This window comes from Balaenoptera physalus, assembly GCF_965194825.1.
Source record: "Balaenoptera physalus genome assembly, chromosome: 8".
In the NCBI taxonomy this organism is placed as follows: domain Eukaryota; kingdom Metazoa; phylum Chordata; class Mammalia; order Artiodactyla; family Balaenopteridae; genus Balaenoptera; species Balaenoptera physalus.
Genome location: NC_138887.1, coordinates 6,370,041 through 6,395,189, shown reverse-complemented (window position 1 = coordinate 6,395,189; position 25,149 = coordinate 6,370,041). Strand labels below are relative to the sequence as shown.

The 25,149-nt window shown below is 46.3% G+C and overlaps 1 protein-coding gene across 5 annotated transcripts in view; it reads right to left on the bottom strand.

Moving 5' to 3' along the window:
* The window catches only part of EGFR (epidermal growth factor receptor), a 190,998-nt gene that overhangs the window by 41,647 nt on the left and 124,202 nt on the right, over positions 1-25,149 (bottom strand). For 4 of the 5 annotated variants that reach the window (XR_014266352.1, XM_082471507.1, XM_082471508.1 and 1 more), the window contains 10 exons: positions 17,923-18,074; positions 16,877-17,060; positions 14,061-14,195; positions 9,637-9,705; positions 8,671-8,789; positions 7,219-7,360; positions 5,715-5,831; positions 2,189-2,315; positions 2,020-2,093; positions 1,157-1,247 (listed from right to left, as the gene is read on the bottom strand). Coding sequence is in view for 4 of the 5 variants with exons in the window: in XM_082471507.1 (XP_082327633.1) it covers positions 1,157-1,247; positions 2,020-2,093; positions 2,189-2,315; positions 5,715-5,831; positions 7,219-7,360; positions 8,671-8,789; positions 9,637-9,705; positions 14,061-14,195; positions 16,877-17,060; positions 17,923-18,074 (1,210 nt within the window). In the remaining variant the exon portion in view is untranslated. Of the gene's footprint in view, positions 1-1,156; positions 1,248-2,019; positions 2,094-2,188; positions 2,316-5,714; positions 5,832-7,218; positions 7,361-8,670; positions 8,790-9,636; positions 9,706-14,060; positions 14,196-16,876; positions 17,061-17,922; positions 18,075-21,293; positions 21,378-25,149 lie in introns of those variants that run through there. The other variant, XM_082471509.1, reaches the window with a different exon arrangement.

Here is a 25,149-nt window from a genome sequence, read left to right as displayed (position 1 = left end):
CTCCCACAGCCTGGCTCCTGTGTATTAGACCTGCGTCCCTGCTGTTAGGAATCCCCCCAAACTGTGCCCAGGGGAGGCAAGCCAGCAGGGACAAAGCTGAGGTCTTCCCTGCAGGGCAGGTTTGGCTTTGCTGAGAACCAGGGGTCACACTGCCCCAGGAGGGACGGTGCATCATTGGGCTTCTCAGCAAATGTGAAAAGGAAAAAAGTCATCTTTATCTTGTTTAAATCCCTAAAACTAAGCTGAGAGGTACATGCTAGTCACCCAAGAAAACTGACCTAAATCTCTCATCTCTGTATGAACTTTGGGCAAAAGAAGTACTCCTGAGAACTCAGAGCACAGGGGCCTTTCTGGGAAGTGATATGAGCTGCATCACAGATGCAAAGCCAAGACGGTTTTTGGAGAGTGATGCTTATTTTACATGTACTGTCGTCTGACTTTCTTTAATATTGCACAATATTATGTAGCCCTCTTAGGGGTCAATTATGGGAAAGAGTTCTCAGAACCAGACGGTTTCCAAGGCAGGTTTGAACAAGAGTCCCAAACTTCCCCTCACCACAAAACTCATCATTACCCTTATTACGTTAAAGGTGCGTGTGTGTGTGTGTGTGTGTGTGTGTGTGTGTGTGTGTGTATTTCACTGTTGGAGCTGGAAAAGTGGAAATCCTGAAAGAAACACTCAATGTTAAAAAGCCTCTCAGGTCCCCTGAAATGACTTGCTGCAAAGGATGTGACCTCAGCGCTGTCCTTGCCAAAAATGCAAAACCTCAGCTGAATCAGGAGAAAACACTGGCTATCCTACAAGATGCCTGACCAATACTTTTTGAAAGGGTCAAGGCCATGAAAGACAAGGAAGACAGAGGAACTGTCACCGACTGCAGGGACCAAGGAGACGTGACAGCCGCATGCAGTGTGGGCTGACAGAACACACAAGGCGTTCATGGAAAAACTGGCGAGATCCCAGAAAGTCTGCAGTTCAGTTACTGCTGATTTCTTTACTTGATTCTTGTGCCACGCTGATGTAGACTGTCACCATCGGGGCAGCAGGGTGAAAGATGTGTGGGAACTCTCTGTACTGTCTCTGTAGCACTTCTCTAAGTCTTATTTCAAGAACAAAAAATAAGGGTCTACCAGGCCTTGGCTGGGGTCAACTTACTGTTGCTTCGTCCTGCCACGTATGATTTCCAGGTTCTCAAAAGCATGGAGGCCAGTCCTGTTTGCAGGCCAGGCCTGAATCAGCAAAAACCCTATAAGGCAGAAGGAAGGTTCAGACACACACCACTTAGAAATTTCTATTTTGTATGAGACATTATTGTAGGGTTTTCAGGAGCGTGTCCACGAGCAGGGGAGGTGAACGTCCTTCCAGTCGTCTTCCCGAGCACACGCACGCACGCGTCGGTGTGCACCAGGCACGTTGCCCCTGGGCCACCGCCCGACTCTCACCCCGCAGGCTGTGCTCCAAGGGCCAGACCCCAAGCAGGCCGCCGCGCTCAATGACAGCGGCCAGTGCCGAGCTGTAGCGCCACAAGGAGCCTGACATGTTATCCTTATTTAGTTCCAATTCTCCAAACAACCTTGCTATTTAGTCTGATTATTTCTTTTTTAGGGCTGGAAGAAGTGGAGCTCTGACGGGTCCCGGGCCCAGGTCTGCCGGTGGCGGAGCAGGATGTGAAGTGCGTCTCCAGGCCCGGGAGCCGGCTGTCCGCTCGCCGCTGCCCCCCTCCCTCTACCCACCACGTCCTGGGCTGGTCCTCGGACGGCTGGCCTGGGCTGGGCAGTGAGAGATCAGACATGTTCACACCACGTCATGAATGACCTAACTCTTTGCTTAAAGAGCTCACCTCTCGAGTGCAGGGGAAACTGCATTTTTGAAAAATATCGAAGAACTAATTACTCATTAATGGTAGAATTTCAAAATAAATGTTTTTATGCCAAAGGAGAAGAAAATACTGCTAAAAGTTCTCTTTGTAAAACACTGATTTCCTGTTAATGTTCATATGATATGTTAGCGGCACACACCTGTTATTTCCTTTACAGTTTTTAGAATGTCCAGTTCCTTTGGGTCCAGGGGTGGAGTACGTGTGAAGGAATCACTGAAACAAGTAACAGGACGATCAGTAACAACCTGCCGCTGAACAAAGCTGATTTCCTTTTCTTCTATTATATCAGTAACTTAATCTTTACTTACCCCCTAAATGCTACTGGCAGGATATGAAGGTCTCCACTGATCGAGGTGCAATTTCTGAAGTGTTTAATATTTGTAGCATTTATGGAAAGTGTATCTTTAAACTCACCAATTCCTATTCCGTTACAAACTGTAAAGATAAGGGAGGTGTTTATTCCACTCGCATTTGTTGAATTAAGAATAGCTAGTGTTCCACAGGCAGAGGGGAGCAGGCAGGAAACTGCAGCCGTGGGAACTACTGCCGCCACGCTGTCATGCATTCACTCGACAAACACTGCTAGGCCTGCTAGGGCCCAGGGACCACGGCAGGGTTGGGGCTGCAGTGGTTACAGGAGACGCCATGGCTGTCCTCGAGGAACCTGCTTTCTCCTCCTCATTTTCCCCGCTTGGGCCAGAGTACAGTTGCTCCTGAGGACTCCAGCTTCCTCTCCATGGCAGTGTACCCTACGCTGTGTGTGCTCACCCGCGTGCCCCTACTATCCCTCAACGCCTCCCCTCGCCTAACTGGGCCTGCGGCTTGGTCTTCTAACTGAAAGAAACAATATGCATAGATTTTTTTTTTAATGAAAAGAGCAAGATGCATTCATCTGCGAAAACCTTGAAAACACAGAATAAAGAGGAACAAAATGACAAGCAATTCTACTATGTACCTTTGATACTTTAGAAAATTTCCTTCTAGCTATCCCCCATGGTTATGTCACACTAGATATGTAGCTGTTTTTTTTTTCTTTTTTCCACTTGTTATGCTGTGAACATTTGTCCTGTCATTAAAACCATTCACAAACATGGTTTTTAATGGCCGTCTGATGTTACATCATAAGAAATACTGGAATAACTCTTATCAGATAACTTGCTTTTCTTCCACAGTGTTTACTTAAGTCATGTGCTTTGATCTGTGTCCTATTGGGACGTCAGTCTCAGATGCCTTTTTTCCACACTCTGAGCCCATTTATTAATGTACATTCACTCCCGAATTTCCATCTCAAATGCCAGCTCCCTCGAAAGCCCATTTATCTGTTGTGGCTCTACTTCTAGAATTCACAGTGCAATCTCTGGTACCTCTCTTTCAGACTGTATCTCACTTTGAAGAACAATCATGGAAAATCTCATTGTTCAGAATGAAGTCCTCCCCTGGCCTCGCCCAGGCCTCCCTGGGGACAAGGTCCCTCCCGTCACTCCGTCTCCCTCTGCTCTACCCTGTCCGGAGTCCCTGCTGCTTGGGTTGCCACCTGGCAGTGGGGCCTGTCCCATCAGCCCCCCTGGACCTCCAGGCTCGCCCTGCGCTGCATCTGCCTCCTGTGGGTTTGGGAATGTGAGGGCGAGGCTGGTTTAGTATTCCAAGGCTCTGGCTGACAACACAGTGAGGCGGCTTTGGCCAAACAAGCCCCGAGGCAGATGCCTGCCAACGGGGACTTGCCGTTTAATTACGGGTTCGGAAGAGAATTCCACATGTTTGAAAGAATATCCATTCTCTCTCTGTTCAGGTGTGATGGTGATGGTGGGGTTACCTGAATTCCTAAATTTGGAGATAAATTACACATTCACCCCTAGACCGATCAGATTTGGAGAAGTTGTGGACCATCAACACACGCATTTTCCAAACTTTGTTTTCCTGGCGTCGCCCTATACCCGAAGGGATCTGAGTTGGCCACTACTCCAGGATATGAACTGGGGGTGGGTAGAAAATAGAGCATAATGATTACAGGAGAATTGAAATGTTTGTTGAACACAAAACTAACAGAACAAAGACAAAAATAATCTCTGATTTTATTGATCCATTTGAGGATGCTGATAGTAACCCTCTCTCTCTTCAGGGGCTTAACTCTTCTACTTCCTGTGCCAGGCACTGCCCCAGGTTCTTATTTTCTTCCTTCCACGTCCCCTCTGCCGGGAGGTCTCCCGGAGCCAAAGGATACTCATCTCTCAGGGCCCCGACACCCCTGCCACACAGGAGCTACAAGGCCAGGTGGCCAGAGAGACCCGCTGGGAGCTCGTGGGTCTGTAAAGCGGGGATCGTAACAGCACAGACCCCCTAGAGGGGCTGGAGGGACTCGATGACGTGGAGCACGGAGGCTGAGTTTGCCCCGTGAAAGAACACACGTGCAATGTAAGAGCACAGAGGTGGTAATCAGTTTCAGCTGAAATCACAGATGCTTCTTAGGGAAGGTGGCATCTGAAGCAGATGTTCAAGATAAGCAGTTATTCATTGAGGCATTTTTTTGGTAACAGCGAAACAGTGGAAACAATCTCAATGACCATATACAGGGAGACTGGCTGGATAAATTATGGTAGAGGGGATAGGATATAGGGGATTATGGATAGGGTTCGGGGAGTGCCCAGTAGCTGCAAAGTAGGATGAGGAAGATTCATGTGAAGTTATCTGGAGTGATCTCCAGGGTATGCTAAGTTTAAGTGGCAAGGTACAAAGAGTGTAGATGCGTCTTCTGTGGAAGTGGAAGACGTAGTCTAGGCCTGCCACGTGCCCAAAGGACCCAGGTGCCAACTGGGGAGGCTCCCACGGGCCACATGGGAGAAAGTCTGGACATCAAAGTGAATAATGACAGGAGGAGTTACCATAAACTGAATAAAAAAAGGATTCAATGACCTCACATGGGTACTAAAAAGGCTATTTTAGAAAAGAATGTCAACTAATAAATGTAGAAGAAATGATAGAAATAGGAAATCACTCCTTTATAACCACCAAGAAATCTGACTGACGCTACTTCAAGCAAATCATCAAATTTGTCGTCATGGTAACGGGATGAAATGGCTGTGCCACCTGGTGGGACGCAATGAGTGGAAATGCTCCTGCCCACCTGAGTCCCGCCCGGAGGAAAACCGTGCCCAGGCCAGACGAGGGACGTCCTGCAAAACACCCGGCCTCAACTCTGCACAACATCGGGGAAAAGGGGGCTGAGAAATGGTCCTGAATTAACGAAGAGCGTGGAACCCACAGCCCTCAGCTGGACTCTGGATCGAAAAGCAGCTAAAAAGGACATATTGGGACAGTGGGGGAGTTGAAATTAAACTGAAAACTAGAATTGCATTGAATCGATGTTAAACTCCGGATGAGAGTGAAGCCGTCTTTTGTTACTTAGGGGAATGTCCCGTGTGTAGGAAAGCGTGCTGGCGAATGTAGGGTGAAGTGTTATAACACCTGTAATTGTCACAGGGCTCAGAAAACACACACACACATACACACAGACACAGACACAGACACAAACACAGAGTGAGAGCAATGTGGCGATTACTGAAAATTGGTAAAGTTAAGTGCAGGGCACATGGGTGTTCATTACACTATTCTTGCAACGTTTCTGGGTGTTGTTTGAAAAATTTCAAGATAAAAGATAAAGTACAGGATAAGCAGGGATAAACTGGCATTGAGGACACCCAGGAACAGGGCAGAGCGTACAGGAAGGGACGCATCTCCGAGCCTGGAGACCCCCTCACGTCTCGTCTGAGCGCGATGCCGAAGGCCTGGGGGCAGGGACCAGAGAGAACCCCTCCCCCGCACCGGGCGGCTTCCCACCTTTGCCACAAGGTCCGTCGCACTTTTTACACTTGCGGACGCCGTCCTCCTCCACCTCCTGGCTGTCCGAGCTGCAGGCGCGGACGCACGAGCCGTGGTCCGTCACCACGTAGTTACCTGGGGGACAGTGAAAGGAAGGTGACGAGAGCGGCGCCAGGTGTTCCTGGGCCTCACGGCCCTCCATGACGGGCTGATCCTCTGGTTTTGTTTACTTTAAGGACAAAGAATGAAAGGCTGCGAACAGAGAGGGGTGCGGGGTTCACGGGCTCTCAGGGCCTCCCCGCCAGGCGCGGGGCGGCGAGGAGCCGGGCTGCCCGGGGCGCCGCCCGCCCGCTGGTCACAATGCTCCCTCCCTCCCTCCCTGCAGCCTGTGTTCCCGTAGGGTCTCCCTTCAGGACTTGTGGTTGAAGCTTGACTATTTATTAGAAAATGGGAAGCTACACAAAGACCACGCTTCCGCCGGGGCTGCCCTCGTCCCCTCCGGCCACCGCGGGGGGCGGTGCCCACGCTCGGCACCAGCCCCGACGCCGGTCACTGTCTCGGCTGCCCTCACCGGTGCAAACACGTGTTTGTGTTAATAACCTATTAACACAAATATTAGTCTATACTTTTCAGGAACTCTATGGGTTCCTTGTGACTTTCCCAAGTGGATCCTCAAACCTATTTGCTGGGCATTTGTCATTTTCCTTCTGAAAACTGTCTACTTTTGTTCTCTGAGGCTCTGAGTGGTTTCCTGTGGACTTTAAACTCTGCCTGTTAAGCTGTCTCTCAGAGAGTCTACCTGTGTCACGACTGTGGCGAATTTTTCTTAGCTCGTCATTTACCTTACAGTGGTTTATTATTCTAGTTGTGTGTTCTTTTTTCTGTTCCAAATTTATAAAATTTCATGTTCACAGATCTGGTAGGGCAAACCTCCCCCTCATAATTGTTCTTAAACATTTTTTTTTTTCCTTAACCTTCCCTCTTGGAAATCAAGATTGGTTTCTAAAACAATTTAATTAGACAATTCTACACTTCCTCTACCACGAAATAATTCATGTTGCCAATTCCCTAAATACCAGAGCCATCTGTAAAGCCCAAATAGAAATAAGCAAAACCCAAGCCCAAATGATTAAACAAAACCGACTGACAAGCAAAAACCCCTCTGCAGTATTCCTAAGGGCACAACCTTCACCAGATTTTTAACCACTAAAGAAGGCAGGTCTTCTAACTACTCTCTCACTTGGGCCTTTTAAATACCTGCAAAGAGCTAAACGGGAAAATGGCCCAGTGGTCATGGGTTTGTGCCAGTCAGACGATGGGATATTTTGGGCGACCACAGCTGGGGCTCAGGACACAAGAACTGACTCGAGGCCGGAGTAGCAGTCATCCCCTCACCTGCCTGACGCTGAGGCGAACACAGGGACCCAAGGACGCGTGAGCGGGGGACGCGGGGATGCCAGCAGGAGATAGAACAGGTAGTGGAGTGCCTGACAACGAAAGGGTCTCCACGAGGGGCACTCACGGGGGCACTTCCTGACACAGGTGGCGCCGAAGCTGTACTTCCCCAGCGGGTTGACTTTCATCTCGTAGGTGGTGGGGTCGTACAGCATGAGTGGCGGGCATGTGTCCTTGCACGTGGCTTCGTCCCGGAACCTGCGGCAGACCTGTCAGGGGAGGGGGGGGCGGCTGTTAGACTCCGTGCGGGGAGCCACGGCCACAGTTCTCTGCGTCCAGGTGTTTGGTCAGAGCACACACGTCTAGTAAAGTACTCTCGGTACAGTCAGAAAGGCCCTTCTCTTAAAAGCATGGTTTTTCTTAAATCCACTGTCCCAGCCGTCAGAGTTTACGGATTATGATGAGGGAAAAACACGTCTCCGTTAACTTTCAAAAGGAGGCAGGAGTACACACACGAGAGTAGTTAACTCTACGGTGAAATTATTCTTCAGCTTAACTTACGTCAGGTTTCCCTCCTCAACAACACTTGAGGACACATTTTAGAAATTATTGCCAAACGCAGAGAACCTGGACTCGGGGGTGTCGTGCAGAGGGGACCAGACCACGCACAGAGGGGTCCTGACCAACGGCCTCGGGCCGTCTCCTTCCAGCCGCACATCAGGACCGGCCCAGACCAGCCGAGTCCAAAGCCTGGGGGCCTGTCCAGCCTCTGGAACTTTAGCCCCCCTGGCCCTGAAAACCAGACTCTTCTGCATCCCATCCAAGGTGAGTCTCCCAGTCTGGAGCTTGCTCAGCTCTGACTTTGGGACCCCGTCTGTCCGCCCTGGTGTCTCGGGACTCACAAGGTGCCCATAATCAGATGTGTGGCACCCACGGCCCACGGGGACACTAGGTCTCGCTTGAGCTTTCTGCAGCAACAGGGACAACAGCGAGGGCATGGGGACCCCACGGGGGGGGGCGAGGAGGCGGGGAGTGGGTGTGGAGGGATGTGCAGGAGGCATCTGAGCCGAGGTGGAAGGAGCAGAGGCTTTAGGGGCGAAAGGCACAAACGGAGCCCCAGCTGTCCTGCCACTCGGGATCTGTGTGGCCCCTGACCTTCGCCGTACACATTTTAGGGGTCCCTGCGGCATCAACACCCTAGGTTTGCAATGAGAATCGAGTGGAACGATAAACATGAGACGAGGCTGGTGCTGGCCCCAAGAGACATTAGGGGCCCATAACACACAGTTCGTGTTTTGGTTCATTCTATGCCCAGGGCCTGGGTATAGACGCCACACACACTGTGCCGTTTAGACCACTTAACAGGTAGGCACTTTATTCTCCACCACTGTCAGACAAGGAAACCGAGGCACGGAGAGGTCACGTAAGTTGCCCAAGGTCACCAAGTAAGTGGTGAAAGAAGGCAGGACACTAAAAGATGCTTTGTCACCCCTGCGGCTACAGACGTCAGTCAGTACGTTTCAATCACAGGAAGGCTCTCTGAATCTCGGGCCAGAGAAGCCGCTGGGGTGGGTATTACCAGGCAGTCGCTCTCCCGCGGCCCCGTGCAGCCGGCGGCACACTGGCTGTGGCAGCAGTCGCTGGGGGACCTGCCGCGGCAGCGCCCGGAACACTGCTGGGCACAGATGACTTTGGTCACTGGAAAGAAGCAGAGGCCACCCGTGAGCTGAAGGGCCCGGGAGGGAGGAAGGATGCCTTCCCCGGGACCTCGCAGAGCACTTGCAAACAGCGGATGAAAGATGGATCAAGTTGGTGATTCTGCGGCTTAAGTTCCCAAACATTCACATTCTGCTCAATTCAACTGAGTCTTGATCTTTCTTACTGTACTTTTTTTTTTTTTTTTTTTCCTACTTGTTTCTCATCACTTAGGAGAACTGACTCAGATCAACTCTGGACTTTCAGACTGCTAAATTAGATACCGATGAGAATTGAGTTTGGGGGGGGGGTAACGGAAAGCATGTACAAAGAGCATGACGTCTGCCAGAAAGTAGTGTTTAAAAGGACATAACAGTCGCATCACAATTAGACTTAAAGTTTTCAAGCTGACGTGTCCCCAGATTCCTTGGCCGTTCATGCTCCTGAACTAGGATTCCCGCAGCAAAACCCCCTTGAAGGAGAAGCTACTCTTGCTTCTCTGGAGGTGGGTACTCAGGAGAGCAAGAGGCAGGAGAGGAGAGGATGCGAGAGGTGCCATGACTCAGGTAACACAGACGAGCCCCCATTCCCAGGAAAACCTGCCAAACATATTGTTCAGAGAGAACGGCTGGTACACGGGTGGCCCATTTGCACTGACTTATGGCAGGCTGGAGTGCCAACAACAGCTCGCGCTGGACTAACTGCACACGGGGAGATGTGCAAGACTGTCATTCACATAACTGCTAACACCTGGCCTTAAAATCAACAATGCTTTCGGAGTCTTCAAAGGGAAAACAAATGCAAGTGTAAGGGGAGAAGATGGCCAGTGAAACTCTGCTCCCCGACTCACTTTTCTGGCAGTTCTCCTTCCCCGCACCCCAGCAGCTTCCATTAAGACAGACTGGATCACACTTTGGGCCTAAAATATAAAAGTAATGGTTAAATTCATATTTCAAGGAAAGGGAACAAGAAACGGATGGCCCCTTCTCAAGCCCCTAGGCAAAGCCACATCCTAGAAACAAGGAAGTGCTTTCAAATTTCTTATTCTCTGTTTGTTCAACTGGTTGGTTTGTAAGATGATTTAAAAAAGGCTCTCAGGAGAAAAAAAAAAGAACCAGGTACTGCTTTTATTTACATTTCAGTCGTGGAAACTAAGGAGGAGAGCGATTATTGACTTGTCAAAGGCCATGAAAACTGGGATTTAAATGGACTCATGGGTCCAGATTTCAAATCTGCTTAGGCTTGGAGAATTGTCCAGCATCTCCCACAATGATGTTAAGGACGCCTCATCTTGGGGGATGGGTATGCACCAACCACATTCGTGCCGTGTCCAATCCTCTGTGATCCCAGGAGTTGGGGTCCTGTAAATAAACACTGCTACACTCCACGCCAAAGAGAGAGAGGCCTGGATGCCACACAAAGGGTAGGACGTGCATGTTCTGTGTCACCTGGTTGATTATCTAAAACTTCAGCTATTAATTTGCAAGTTACTGTCTGAAACTATCTGTAATTGATCAATCCATTCGTGCAGTTTTTGTAAATGATTGACTATAAATGACAGCTACTAAGGGTTTTAATCTCATCAGTTGTGTTTTGTTTTCATCAGCATTAAGAAATCTGAAGACCGAGTGTTCTATATACAGACATAGAAAAGAGCTGACCACCAAATTTGTTAGAAAGAGATCAGCCATGCCGATCACTTCCATTGCAAAGACACAGTAACACCAAGGGACTTAACGTGTGTCCCAAAGTCTCCCACAGTCAGGAAGAATTCAGTCTCTGGGAGAATTTCGGTTTCAAACAGAAGAGCTGACGATTTGCCAAGTGATTGTTGGACCAGGGCACCCCTTCAATAAGACCGACAAGGTTTACAATCGCTCCCAGGGGCGAAAGGCATTAGTGCAATGCTGGCACTTCTCAGAATCCTGAAGGATGGCAGGAGGAGCCCCAGATGGATGGTGTGGGTAGTACATTGTGAAGAGAGGCAGATGAAGACGAAGACAGAAAGAGAGAAAGAAACTAAGAGGAAAGAGCAAAAGTAACACATAGATATGTTCAAAGTGGTTGTGTCTGTACAATGATATCATGTTATCTTTCGTTTTTATCCGATACTTCCCCATATTTTCCAAATTTCTATTATAAGCATATAGTATGATTATAAAAGAAAATATTTAAAATAAAAACGTTTAATGGCATCTTTCTGTAACACAGGAAAACATCTGCCAATCAAGGAATTCAAAGTCTGCTTATGATTCTATTCTTAACCTTTTGTGACAAAAAAAGAATTAGACATTATTTAAAATATGGATAATAGAACAAAGCAAGAAGAAGAAATGAGAATCATCCAGAGGTAATCAATATAGGCATATAAGTATATCTACATATAAGAATTAATATCACACTACACACTGTACTATAACTTAAAAAATAACTGATAAAACGTTATGACAATTTTTCCATGCCTTTAAATATCCTTCTGGGACTCCCCTGGTGGCGCAGTGGTTAAGAATCCGCCTGCCAATGCAGGATACATGGGTTCGATCCCTGGTCTGGGAAGATCCCACATGCCACAGAGCAACTAAGCCCGTGCGCCACAACTACTGAGCCTGTGCACTACAGACTGAGAGCCACAACTACTGAAGCCCGTGTGCCACAACTACCGAAGCCCGCGCGCCTAGAGCCCGTGCTCCGCAACAAGAGAAGCCACCGCGATGAGAAGCCCACGCACCGCAACGAGAGTAGCCCCTGCTCGCCGCAACTAGAGAAGGCCTGTGCGCAGCAACGAAGACCCAAAGCAGCCAAAAATAGATAAATAAATTTAAAAAAAAAGTAAATATCTTTCTACCTAACATGAATTTTTAATGGCATGGCTGGACCACAATTTATTTAACCAATCTCTTCTTTTTAGATACATAAGTTGCTTTCAAAATTTATTATAAACAAGGCTGTAAGGAACATTCTTGAACAAAAATATTTTTCTACATCACTTAATTTCCAATGTGACTAACCTAATATCCCTAGATCCTTTAAAAAAAACCCTTAATAGTTCTGTCACTTTGATATTTTTCCCTTAGTAGTGAAATCATTCCAGAACAATTTATTGAATAATGAATTCTTTTCTTATTTGCTTGCAATGTCATTTCTTTACGGACATTTGATTCAGTTAGGCTTATTCTTATTATCTTATTCTTATTTGTATATGTCTACTCTTAAACCAATACCATATTGGTTTAGAGTTCATAGCTTTGTAATATTTGAATCTTGTTATTGCATAAACCTGTCCACCATTCTTCTTTCCCAACACTTTCTTGCCAGGTGTTTCCCACAGCTGTGGTGTGAGAGGGCAGATGTGCCGCTTTGGGTTGCCTGATCTGGTCCATGGCAAACCCATATTAGGTTCACAGCCTTTCCGTGTCAGTTTTTCTTGCTATAAATATACACAATTTAACCTCCTCCACCGTCCATCAGAGAGCTGAGGAAAGGCTAACCTCGATCTCTGGATAATATAAAATTTTGCATTGTAAAAGAAATCTTTTGGTTTCCTGCAAACATAGTAGGTATCATGCTGAGTGTCTGTTGGAATAATATATTTACAAAACCAAAGGGCTCAATAGCCATGTTCACAGAAGCATTTTATTCACAACTGTCAAAAGGTGGAAGCAACTCAAGCAACTCAAGTGTTCATCGACAGATGAATGAATAAACAAATGGAATAGTATTCAGCCATATTAAGGAAGGAAGTTCTGACACATGCTATAACTTGGATGGCTCTTCAAGAAGAGCCACGGTGCTCAGTGAAAGAAGCCAGTCACAAAAGGACAAATACTATGTGACTCCACTCCTACAGGGCACCTAAAGTCGTCCAATTCATAGAGACAGAAAGTAGGATGGTGGGTGCAGGGGCTGGGAGTGGGGAGTTAGTGTTCAGTGGGGACAGAGTTTCAGTTTGGCAAGATGCAAAGAGATAAACGGTGGTGATGGCTGCACAACGATGTGAATGTACTTAATGCTACTGAACTGCACACTTAAAAATGCTTAAGATGGGGACTTCCCTGGTGGCACAGAGGTAGAGAACCCGCCTTCCAATGCAGGGGACGTGGGTTCTACTCCTGGTCAGAGAACTAGATCCCACATGCATGCCGCAACTAAGAGTTCGCATGCCACAACTAAGGAGCCTGTGAGCCGCAACTAAGGAGCACACGTGCCGCAACTAAAGGAGCCAGTGAGCCGCAACTAAGGAGCCCGCCTGCCACAACTAAGACCAGCACAACCAAGATAAATAAATAAAATAAAGAAAATTAAAGAAAAAAAGTTCACCACAAAAATACACAAAAGGAAAAAAGGTCCTTATTTAAAAAAAACAATGATTAAGATGGTAAATTTTATGTTAAGGGTATTTTATCATAATCAATCAATCAAATCAGAGAAAAAAACCAAAAAACAAAGCAGCTCCAGTTGATTTTTAAGATCCATATCAGCTCCAAATTCTGAGACCAAAAAAACCCCCAAGAAACAAAAACAAAAAAACACCCCTGCATCCACTGCATAGTTGTAGGGAAACAGAGAAGCAGGAAACGATGATGGCTTCTTATTTTCAAGACCGGAAGGTCAGGGAGATCAGGAAGGCAGCCGGCTAAGCGGAGCTCAGGGTCCTCAGTTTCCCACTGCCAACAGCGCTAATGGGGCAGCCCTGACCTGCAGCCTGGCCTCGGCCAGCCTCTCCCTTGCATGGGCTGCTTTACTGATGAATGGCAGGGACTAGGTAATGGGCACTAGTTAAAGATGGACAAACGCGTCCCCATATGCTCCCCAATTTGCTGGGGGCTCCATGTGGGAGTGCCCAGGCCCATCAGCAGGAGGGCAGAGTTCAGCCCCAAAGCTTTCCAGAGGGCCTGGCGCTACTTTGAGCCTCAGCAGCAAGTCAGAAGCTCACAAAAGTCTAGTCAGTCCCCTCACACAAGATGTGAGAAGCCCCCTCGCCAGGGCTGACATGACGGGCTCTTCTTAATGCCACATGAGGGCTTAGCTGTCCTGAGTGGGGGTGGGGGGGCGGGTGATCTGCCAGCAGGGGAGCTGTCACCATGAAAAACAGACTTTTTCCTCCCCTCTGTCTTCCGGTGAGCATATAATCTGTTTACTATCAATATTTACTTTTGTATTAGATTAATGTAACGTAGTGTTAGCTCTGCCTTCTCTGATCCCCACCCCAGCCCCACAGCTCTGCCCACCTTAGGAGCTGCAGGTTGGGGGCAGGGGTCCCTGTGGAACACTTACATTTGCTCAGCTGGTTCTGAAATTCAATCGACATATTGCTTAGAAAGTCGGCGTGGACGATGTCCCTCCACTGGACGGTCTCCATGTTGCAGAGCACGGGGTTGTTGCTGAATCGCACGGCGCCTTGCAGGATCTCTGCGTGAGGAAGGAACCCCCATGAGCAAATGTGCCGTCCCTCCTCAATTCTCCTGAGGTAGGCATGCGTCTCTTCACATTGTGCCTCCTGCTAAAAGACGGCCACCTGCAAACGAGACTCCCCTTGGAACTTCCCTGGGGGGCCGTGGAAAATGACCTGACGGATTCCTCTGTGGAAGAGTCAGGGTTCCCCTGCACTGGGTCTTTGAACCATGAATGATCAGAATTTCAAAATATGGGGAGGAAAGAAGATAACGCCTTAGTCACTTAGCATAAATGACACGTGTACAGTGAGTCGGTGGTTCCCGGGGGGGCTGGTCTGGGCTGGACCGGAATGACCGTGTGATGACGATGTGAAAGGGCAGACGCGACAGGAAGGGGGGGTGGAAGGGAATATGCTGTGAGGGGCTTTGGGAGCATTTCACTGGAGAAAAGGGGGTGGGAGTGAGGTGCAGCAGGAGGATATGCACATGTGAGGAAGAGACGGGACGGGCACCGGGAATGCCAAGGTGTAAAAGTGTTCAACTGTTCAAAGGAAGAGCTGGGAAGACATGGAAAGTCAGGGGTGATAAGAAAAGTCAAGCCTGAGCAGAGGACAAGTGTTTCCTCCGTGACATTTGTGTAAACATTTCCTGAATGACTTGTGTACACAGAGCACAGCAGCAAGAGCTGCGGGGTCAGCGGAGACGAGTGATTTCTGTTGGTCCCTTTCTAAGGGGCGACATGCGTGGGGGACACGTCACACAGTTAATGACCTCACGTCCACAGAGGACCACGACTCACAACGGGGCTGGGGCCAGCCGGGTTATACGCGTGACCTGAGCTAATCCTCGCACGGTCCTCGGACTGTAACTCAAATCTACATACGTAGCTAATGCCCAGCATCCCACAGCGGGAAAAGGACGTGGCAGAGGAAGGGTTCTCCCTGGGAAGCTCTCTGAGGCTGATGGAAAGGATGACATTTCCTGAAGGCTGACGGGAGCACGTGGAGGAACCCGAGGGAGGGCGGGCGCCGGGGGCCACAGAGGCAGGCTTGGGGGGTCGGAAAGGGAGCTTTGGATGCGAAGTCAGAGACGGCAGCAGGACACCCAAGTGAAAACGTTCACCAGGAGGGAGCCAGAGTCAAGGGATAAACTGATGAGAGGTCAGCACAGGAGACGCAGAAGAGAGACGTCAGGGCAGCGGGACCCTCGGGACGACAGACCAGGGGCCGGGAGAGCGCCAGCGGGGAGGCCGAGGGCCCGACAGAAGCCGCGGGCAGCAGAGGCCCGCGTTAGTTATCAATAACAGTGTGTAATTCTCGCCCAGTAACCCACATTAGAGGATTATTTAATAACATTAAATAATCGGGATTGACACTACCCCAATACCAAGCGAAGAAACGGCTGCCCAGCGCTTTATCTGGAGCAATTCACTGAGTCTTCTCAGCCATCCTCGGAAGTCTGTCACCATCGTTCATCCCCATGTTTGAAGACACAGAGAACACGCTCCCGGGTGCCTGGCTGGTGAGCGACGGAGCCGGGGCTGGACCCCGACCGTCCGCTCCCACCCGCCCCTGCCTGTCGCCACGAGACAGCGACAGCGCGAGGCAGGATGGGCGTCCAGGTGGGCCGAGCACAACCGCGCACGGACTGCACGGACTGCACGACCCAGCGCCGGGGCCGCGCCCAGCAGGCGAGGGGGTCGGAAGCCCTAAGGCCGCCTCCTGAAGGCAGAGCCCAGGAGCCAACCTGGAGAGCGGACGTCGGGCTCCGTGGGGCTTGGGCGCTCAGCCATCCCAGCACCGCGGCCTGGGACCAGGCCCCTCCCCGCCCAGCACCCTCACCCTGTCGTGCATCCTCTGCTCTCATCCCCCGTTTGGGGTCGGCCCCCTCGCTCGTCAGAGCTGCGTGGAAGATGCGAGGGCTCTGGGGGCACAGACTGGGTGGCCATCCCCGGCCATCTTTTCGCTCATGTGGGACTTCAGGAGGGTTACTTTGCCACCATTTCTTTATCTGTAAGGTGGCAGAGCTACCACTTGCTTTCAAGGAAGGTTGTGGGCATTAGATGAAGTTACCAATTTAACACGGCTGGCACTGCACCTGCCGTGTGGTGAGGGCACGATCACTGTTACCTTCAATTTTTAAAAATCAACTTGACGTCTTTTCTTCATCTTCTGTAGTTTCCTCTCATAGAACTCACACAAGTGCCCTACTCACAAGAATTCAGACTTCTCCTGTAATACCTTTATTCCCTATCCTTAACTTAAAAATGGCTTTCCGGATAACAGCATTAATCTGGAAAATGTCTCAGATAAGGGTTGATTTTTTTCACGTTATGTCCCTTATACCTGAGGTCCAGGTAGTGAGACCGGCAGACTACCTAAGCATTCCAGCTCCGGTCACCTGGTCATACTCTCTTTTTTCCAGAACCTTTACCACTTTTTACAAACTCTCTGGATACTTTTCCATGAACCAGGGAGAACTGGTACTTGGCTTAAATCTTCCCTTCCCACCCCACCATCTACTATCTCCTTAGCAACTTCCACCTGCTGTATCTTGCCCATGGCTGGCACGCAAATACATCTGTGTCTGATGAATAAAAGTCTTCTCTGAATGGAATTCAGAAAAGCACCAAGTCTGCTGAGTACCATCCGAGGTCACTCTCTGCCTTTACAGCCTCCCCATTCCCTGGCCTCTCACCCTGTAAGTTTCTCATGGGCAACTCCCTCAGTCCGGTTTTATTTGCACCGTAGTTGGATAAGACCGCTAAGGCATGGGTGTTTTCATAGAGCACATTTCCTCTGATGATCTGCAGCTTTTCCAAAGGAATCTTCTCCACTGTGTTGAGGGCAATGAGTACATAGCCAGCAACCTCCTGGATGGTCTAAGGAGATAAAACATAAACGTATTATTTCTCTTTTGAGGAACTCACGAATGCAAGATCTGAAATGGGTCCAGAGAGCCCAGGACACCTAGCTGGACAGGAGTGGTTGACAGATGCGAAGCATGTAGGTGATTACCACTGGATCCCATGGGAGGTGACAGAATTTACAATGATTCCTGCATTTTTGCCTCTTGAGCTTGATAATAATAACAAAGGACCATGTGTATTACTTAGGAATGCTGTGACTTTCATTTTGCTTGCTGTTCAACACACTGAGATGAAAATGGAAATGTTTTATTAATTTATTTTCTATCTATCTTGCAGGTTTTCCTATTAAAAAAAAAAACAAAAAACCCCAGAAGAAAACCAATCAAATCCTAAGTTTACACCAAACTCAGAAGCCTTCAGGGCTGATTCCCATTGGCTCATTAGAGGCTACTGTGACATATCTGGGAATTTTGTGAATGAGCTGTTAAACTCTTGGTAGCTGGAAATCAACCATGGTGGGGGTAGTTATACCAAGGAAATAGTCAAATGCTACAAAGCAGGAGTTTTTTTTTTTTTTTTTTCTAAAGAGCCAGTATGTCAGGATACCATGGCTGAAGTGACAGTTAAAAGATTAGTGTCCACGATGATAGCGGAATGCCAGACTAATCTGTTTCTCTTTGTTGTTCTTTTATAGCTGTAACTTGACACTAGCTGGTAAAGTGGCCTTTTCATAAAACTTGCATGTGTAGGTCCCTAGGACTTATAATTGCCACAGCAAAAGTAAATACACTGCCAGTTAAATTCTGCCAAGGTCTTTATCTACTTATATTTACTTCTACTATATTTGGGTAAGAATCAAATTCATTGAACTAACCTTTAGGAAAGAAAGGTTGTAACTACTTTGCATGTAGGTAATTTCCAAATTCCCAAGGACCACCTCACAGTTATTGAACATCCTCTGGAGGCTCACAAAGTGGTCTTCAAAAGTGCCCAACTGGGTGAGCTTGTTACTTGTCCCTTGGCAAACTGGAAACAAGAGGAAAAAAGGTATCACATGAAATGCCAAGTAGAAGAGCAAAACTAAAATAAAACGATATTCGCAATCTTCAACTGCACACTTCAGTGACTTACGACAGAAATTCTGATTGAAGGCCACTCAGGACAACTGTGACGAAAAATGTTTAAAAGTTTATATAAGGTGCAGTTCATAATAAGGACTAGTTCATCTCTATAATGCATGGAATTGTGTAAAACTGTTAAAAGTTCAAGGGGAAATAGATGGGAATTCTATGAAAATCTTTAAGATAAAACAGTCTATAAGAGCTTTAGTGAACAAAAAATACATATCATAATATGCAACTCAGCATTACAATGATGAGTTAACAACTATATAATGAACTTTTTACTTTGGAAAAAATAGCATGTCACATTATTACGTGCTCAAAGAATATTTACAAACATATTTTCTGACCATAACACTGTACAACCTAAAATCAATGACAAGAGTGTAAATTAAAACCCACTGGCTGGAGATGAAAAATATTCTAAACGAATGCACCAAAGAATAAAATCAAATACTATATAACATTTAGAAAATGACGACATGAAAACATATATTTAAAAAACACACTCAGCTCCTGAGAAACCAACATGCCTCTGTGTTTGCCCACACTCCAAGGAGCCCACCCACCCAGGCGCAGGTGCAAGGGTTTCGCATCCCCTGCCGGGATGCGGCCTTGGCACGGTTAACTCCCTGATGTTTTCAGGTATCAAACTTAATATAAGAAAACATTTAAAATTAGGGGACAAAGTTTGACTATGAAAATACATTTGCTAGTCTATCTTTAAAAGCAAAGGAGAGGATTATAATAAAGCCATGTTTATAAACCTAGCTCTTTGAACAACATGTACAGGCAAGCATAAGAAAACAAAGAGGTTCGGGGCTTTTGAAGCAGGGAGCTGTTAAGGGACTGTACTTTGAACCCAAATTATCATAAGTGAAGAAATATGGCCCCTGGCTTTGGAGGTTAGATTCAGACCAGGCCAGGCTCTTCCACGGATGCAATCTGCAACCAGGTGGCTGAGGACAGTACCAAGGCCAGAGTCAATATGCAGGGACTTCCTTCAGGAACTCTTGCCGAGTCTGCACTTCTCTTTGATAGGTCCTTTGTCCCCTCCCCACGGAAGTGTTCTGAAGAGGATCACCGTCTGCTCTTGCATTTTAGCGCCACGGCAGCGAGCACACGTTCAGATACCACACAATCAGTGCAAAGCATTTACACCAACAGTAAATATGAAGCAACCCTTACTTCCTCTTTAACTGTGTGGGGATTTCCCTCTTCTCCCCTTCTGTGGTCTCATTCAAATCTGGTGGTAGAGAGAACGTTCACACGGGAACTGCGACGGCCCACAAGACAGAGCCCCCCCGGCACTGGCTCCAGGGCACAGTGATTCCATCACTCTTCCAACCATAACACGGGACGGACCCAACATCTCTGGCTGCTTTCACCCAGGAGTGTGGACCGCTCTGACGGCAACCTCAAGTTGGAACCGCTGTACACAGTTGGCTGCAATGCATGTGGACGGGGCCAGACAGATTTCCCAATTCTAAGGTCCTTAAAGATGCCACCACCAATGGAGGTACAGGGTTTTGACGATAAAGGGTGACCTTTCCGTCGGCACACCTTGGAACAAAAGCTGCCTTCCAGCTGACAGACCATGGTCTCTAAATTTCAGCCTAACTGGTCAGCTCTGGTCTAGGGAGCCCCAAGTATCGATCATGCCCTTCACACCAGCCAGGTGACCACTACTGACTAGAACGGGGTGTTGGAGCACATTTCTGAAGCGTTTCTTCTGTACACAGAAGGATGAAAACAATCCCAGCTACTTTCATTTTAAAGGATCAGGGGTACTAGCTTGTAAATTTCTCTTGGCTGAACCAAAGAATTTTTATTATTAAATCACGCAAAAGTGACTTTCATCAGTAGAAAAGGAAAACATGCCATGTCAGTTTAGCCTGTTATAGAAGAAAATAATTGCAAAAAGACTGTACTTGTGTTGTCATTCACTCCTTCAAAGAGTGCTGAATGAGTATTTATTTGAGGAATACCTACTATGACCCTTCACTGTTTACAATTAGTATGAATTACTTTTACATTCATAAAAGATCCTGTATCTGGAAGATAATAGCAACATTACACATTATTGATATGAAGGTTAATTTGTAAAACATTTTGAGAAGCAACTGGACAACCTGTGTAAACAAATAAATATGCTTAAATTCCATGTCATGATGAGTCCACTTTGGAAAACCTATTTTGAGGTAATAGACCTAAACTGTCAGGCAAGATGTTGATTTATTTTTTAATAATGGCAAAAAATTGTCCAACTGTCCAACATGTTTATCCTAGAGAAAAAGCAGTTGACACATTATTTGATTCAGCTTAAGGCAAGTCCATCTTGAGTTCTATTCTGGGGTTAATTACTAAAGTATCAAAAGAAAATTTTACAAGGCTGTTTCTTCTTAGGCTTCCCCTGTCATACGCCCAAAAGGAGACAGCAAATCTAGAGTGAGGATGGGAATGGCCTGGCCTAGGTTTCTTGACTGAACAAAGTATAATCTTGGTTCCATCTTTATACCAAATATCTCATGTTATGTAATATAAAGCGGTGAGAAAATTTAAATGTGAGGCTATTGAATCAGTAATATTAAAAAGTAAAAATCACTAACTAGTGAGGCAGATTTAAGACAAAACTGCAAGAGTGAGAGCCCTTAGCTCAGCCAGGAGAAAGTTTCTTGGTCAGCCCTTCTTCCTTATGCAACACTGAACGACTTCCCCGAGCTCTACGCCACGCTTTCCTCAAGTACAGACTTGGTGAAAACAATCCTGGCCTCCCAGAATTGTTCTGAGGATTGAATGAACACAAAAGCTTCAACTTTCTTTTGTTACAGCTAACTACTGGGAACCGTGACAGGTGTTTGACATAAGGTGCCTCTGGACAGGAATTGGGGACCTCTGTGGACGTGTCCTCGTCCTAAGGTGCTGTCTGAACTGGGCATGTTTGGATCTGCCGACTGGCTTACTCAAATACTGCGCATTAAACAGTTACTTTATTCTTTGTCTGAAGAATATTTATCCAATCATAAGAAGAAAGAAAAAGAAATACATTGTACTTTAAGAATTTCATTAAAATATGCATTTAGGCATATTTAAGCAATTTATTCAAAGAGAAATTTAATATTACCTTAGGGCTATGAAGTCGAAAACCAGACAATTAAAAGTGTTTGTGTCAAGCTCCGTACAGCATACTAGGGATTTGCTCTCCCTCCTGCAAATGTGAAGACAAATCCTACTGAACCAAGAGCAGCAGGGCCTGCAAAGCACTTAGCTTTTCACCTTCACAGTTTATTACGACGATTCATAAATGGACAGAAGAGCTAAAAGAATTGTACTGTGAACATCCTTAAAGTAGCATTTTACTACGTTTACTTTATCATGTATCTATCCATCTCATTTTTTTGATGCATTTTAAAGTAAGGTACAGATATCAGTACCCTTCACCCTGACATGCCACTGATTACAGTTCAAGATGAGTAGACAGCTGTTGTTGAGGTAACATCACAAACTGTGAGATAATCAGTCTTAAGTGTAGCATTGATGAGTTTCAACAAATGTATGCATCCGTGTAACTTGTTACCCCTGGAACATCCCGGTTACCCTAGGAGCTCCCTCACGGCCCCGCCCAGACAATCCCTGCCCCAGACACCACACAGCGCGATTTGTTTTCACTTAGAATAGTTCTGCCTGTCTGGGGACCTCGTGCTCCTGGAATCACCCAGCACCGCCCTTTGGTGTCAGGTACCCCGCACAGCAGGCGTTTCTGAGATTCATCCTGGTGCTGGGCTTCACGTGGCTTCCAGGGAGTCTTATGGGAAGTTATCTACGTATTACACTTGGACGTGAGGGCTGATCCAGAGTCAGGCTGTTCTTTTTCTTAAGAAACCCCCCAAATTATCTTAACTGAAAATAAAACAATCTGCCTCCTTTAAGTCTTGAGATACCCCTGATGTGAGGGGGAGAGCCTGTGGCCTTCCTGTGTCATTGTGGGAGTGGGCCCTTCTCTTTGCCCACAAGCCTGGGCAAATCTGTATGGCTGATTAAGACACAACGTGAAAACAGGTTTCTCCAGGTTTCTCCAAATCCACTTAGACACTTGTGGAATTGCCTAAGTAAACTCATAATTGTTTTAATTTCTTTTCTCTACACTTCAACGGCAACCAAAGTCACTGGGTTCTTGCCAATCTATCCCCTTCTCCGAAGTTGTCTGTTTTGATTGTTACCCCGTTTTCCACAGAGCACCTCATTTTGAAGCAGAAATCACATTGCACTGCTCTTGGTTTGAACGATCCAGGTTTCCCAGTATCATCAGAACATGGGACGGGCCCCTGCCCTCGGCCTCCCCACCTCCTCTCAGGCTCCCTCCCCCGTCCACTGGCCCAGCCACATACGTTCTCCGCCCCCGACACACACCCCCGCCGCCATTTCTCCCCGGCGCCAGGTTCCTGCTCCCTTCAGGACTGTTCCATCTGCTTGGAAGGCTCTTCCCTTTCTCCCCAGCTCTTTGCATCTTTGTCTCCCTTTTTATCACTGAGATTCCAGCTCAATGGACATGACATTCCTTCAGAAAAGCCTGTCTGGAACCAGAACAGCTTAAGTCCCCACCATTGCATTCTATCACATTTTCCTGATTTCTTTTCTTCTTAGCATTTATCACTACTTAAAATTATTATTTGTTTATGCAAATACACACACAGAATGGGGAGAGGTGGAATATGTACAGATATATCTCGCTGGACTGACTGCTGGGATGTGAATACACATGTTGCGTTTACATTTTAGACGTGGAAGCAATGGGTCAATGGTGGCCATGTGACCAAAGTCTTGGATGACTTGACCTGGGTCCCTCTGCCTTTCCTGTTTCCGTGTGTCTGGTGGTGGAGGTGGAGGAGGCTGCAGGATGTCTCAGAAGAGTGCCAGTGCTCACAACTTTCCGGAGGGTTACCGTAAAATCTTTCTAGGCTAGGTAACATCTTTGATTAAGCTTTAAAAGCCAGAGGAAGATTCTGCCCACTTTCATCCTGAAAAGGTTTAAGGAAATCTCAAAAAAGATATTTACATAATGGATTTAAAAATAAATAAGGAAAAGATACTCAGAGTTTGCTAGAGGTTTCGTCGTATCAGGATTTATCATTTCTTTTGCCTTACTGAAACTGTATTATGGTGGCAATTTCAAAATGTGTATGTATATACATTTCAACTATCCAAAAATGCACAGAAATATGACAGGAAGAAAATACACCAAATGCTGTTAACAATAGTCTTTTATGAATAGTGGGATTCTGGGTGTTTTTCTTATTTCCTCCTTATAGTTTCTCCATTTTTCAAATTTTCTATAGTGACCATATATTTCTTTATAATAAAACATTATCGAGGAGATAATTTACAAAAATCTGTGTTGAACAAGGCCAAAAGAAGGACATTTTAAATAAAATACACTTCACAAAAATGGAGAAATGATTTTCAAAGTTTTGCATGTTAAACGGCTTTATGAAAGTGGTTTAAAAATTAGAAATAACTGAATGAAGTACTATATATAGAAAGTGTTAGAAGGGCGAGTAAACTGCAGCTTATGCACGTCAGTGTTGTTCAGAACAGCTGCATATGGCAGCCCCTGGGAAGCGCCATGCATTGCACACACATGGTTTCTCCTCAGATGAGGACAGAACTGAAGAGTTCCCAAGTTCCATTTTCTTCCTGATCTAGCAATACATTTTTCCATTTCAGGGAGCAGACAGTAAGTTTATTCTATAGAAAAATGTTATAAATTGTGATTACGGCACCAGACTAGCCTGTGAAACTTATTTAATCCACACAACAGTTTGTAGGAAACTAGATCTACAGTTCAGTTATAATGAAATAATTGGGAAAATAATAAGAGTAAATACAAAATAGTGTTTAAATTTTCACTGTTGTTTAATCAAAGGTTTTGTGGAAGGGGAAAAGTCTCATTATAATTTTGAAAAAGATCTTTCTTTATTTTCCAAAACTTTATATTTTATCAGTAGTTCCTTATTTTATCATATTTGATTTCATAACTAATAAATAGTTCTCAGTTTGTAGGCATCCAAAGATTGTTGTCAAACTGAATTTCAATCTACACTGCAACTTGTAATATGCACATGTAGTACTCAAAAAGTCCTCTTAAATACTTGATAATCTGCCATGTGCATTATAATATGCCTACTGGACTAAACATGCCAAGCCTCGGCACGTCCAACACGTTTGCAAACTCAGGTAACTCTAATTAAGTTAACAAGCAGAAGACTTTAAAATTACACCTATTTTATTTTTGAGTCGGGGCACAGAATACCAAAACTGGTTGACTTCCTTCCCCATGATTCTCCTCCTAGCCATTAAAATAAGCTCAAGCCCAGTTTATGACTTTTAAAAAATATACTGCGTTAGGATACCTGTGCATATTGTATCCACTTTCTTGGGAGTTAACTGAAGTTTATGAATCCCGGGAAGGCCAGTTCTGGGAGGGATTGTGGAAGGTTTCCAGGGACCGCATCAAACATCTGCTCTATCAGTGTGAAGATTGTGATGTATCGTTATGGGATGATCTCCAGCCAGTTATCGCAACTCTCTGGGTCTCGGTGTTCTCACTGGTTAAAATCAGACCAGCTTGATGCATTTGACAGGGTAGTTGTGGGAAGTAGTGAGATCGTGGACATGAACGTGCTTCATAAATCACAAATCTCTCTAAATACAAATCATGTCTGACACTACGGCTTCACCATAGCAGTATTCACAGTAGCCAAAACACTGCAGTCTATTTCTGCCTATGTGTCTTCAAGGATACCAGCAAACTATCCCCCCGCTTACCCGCCCAGGATTTCTTTCTTTTTTAAGATTTTTAGAAATTTCATGTAATGTCTGAAACATTTCTATTAACATATTTCCATACAAGGATTAAGAAAGGATTTCTTTCTTAAATGCACTCAACAGAATTTGATGAGTTGTATTGAAATTTGGGATGC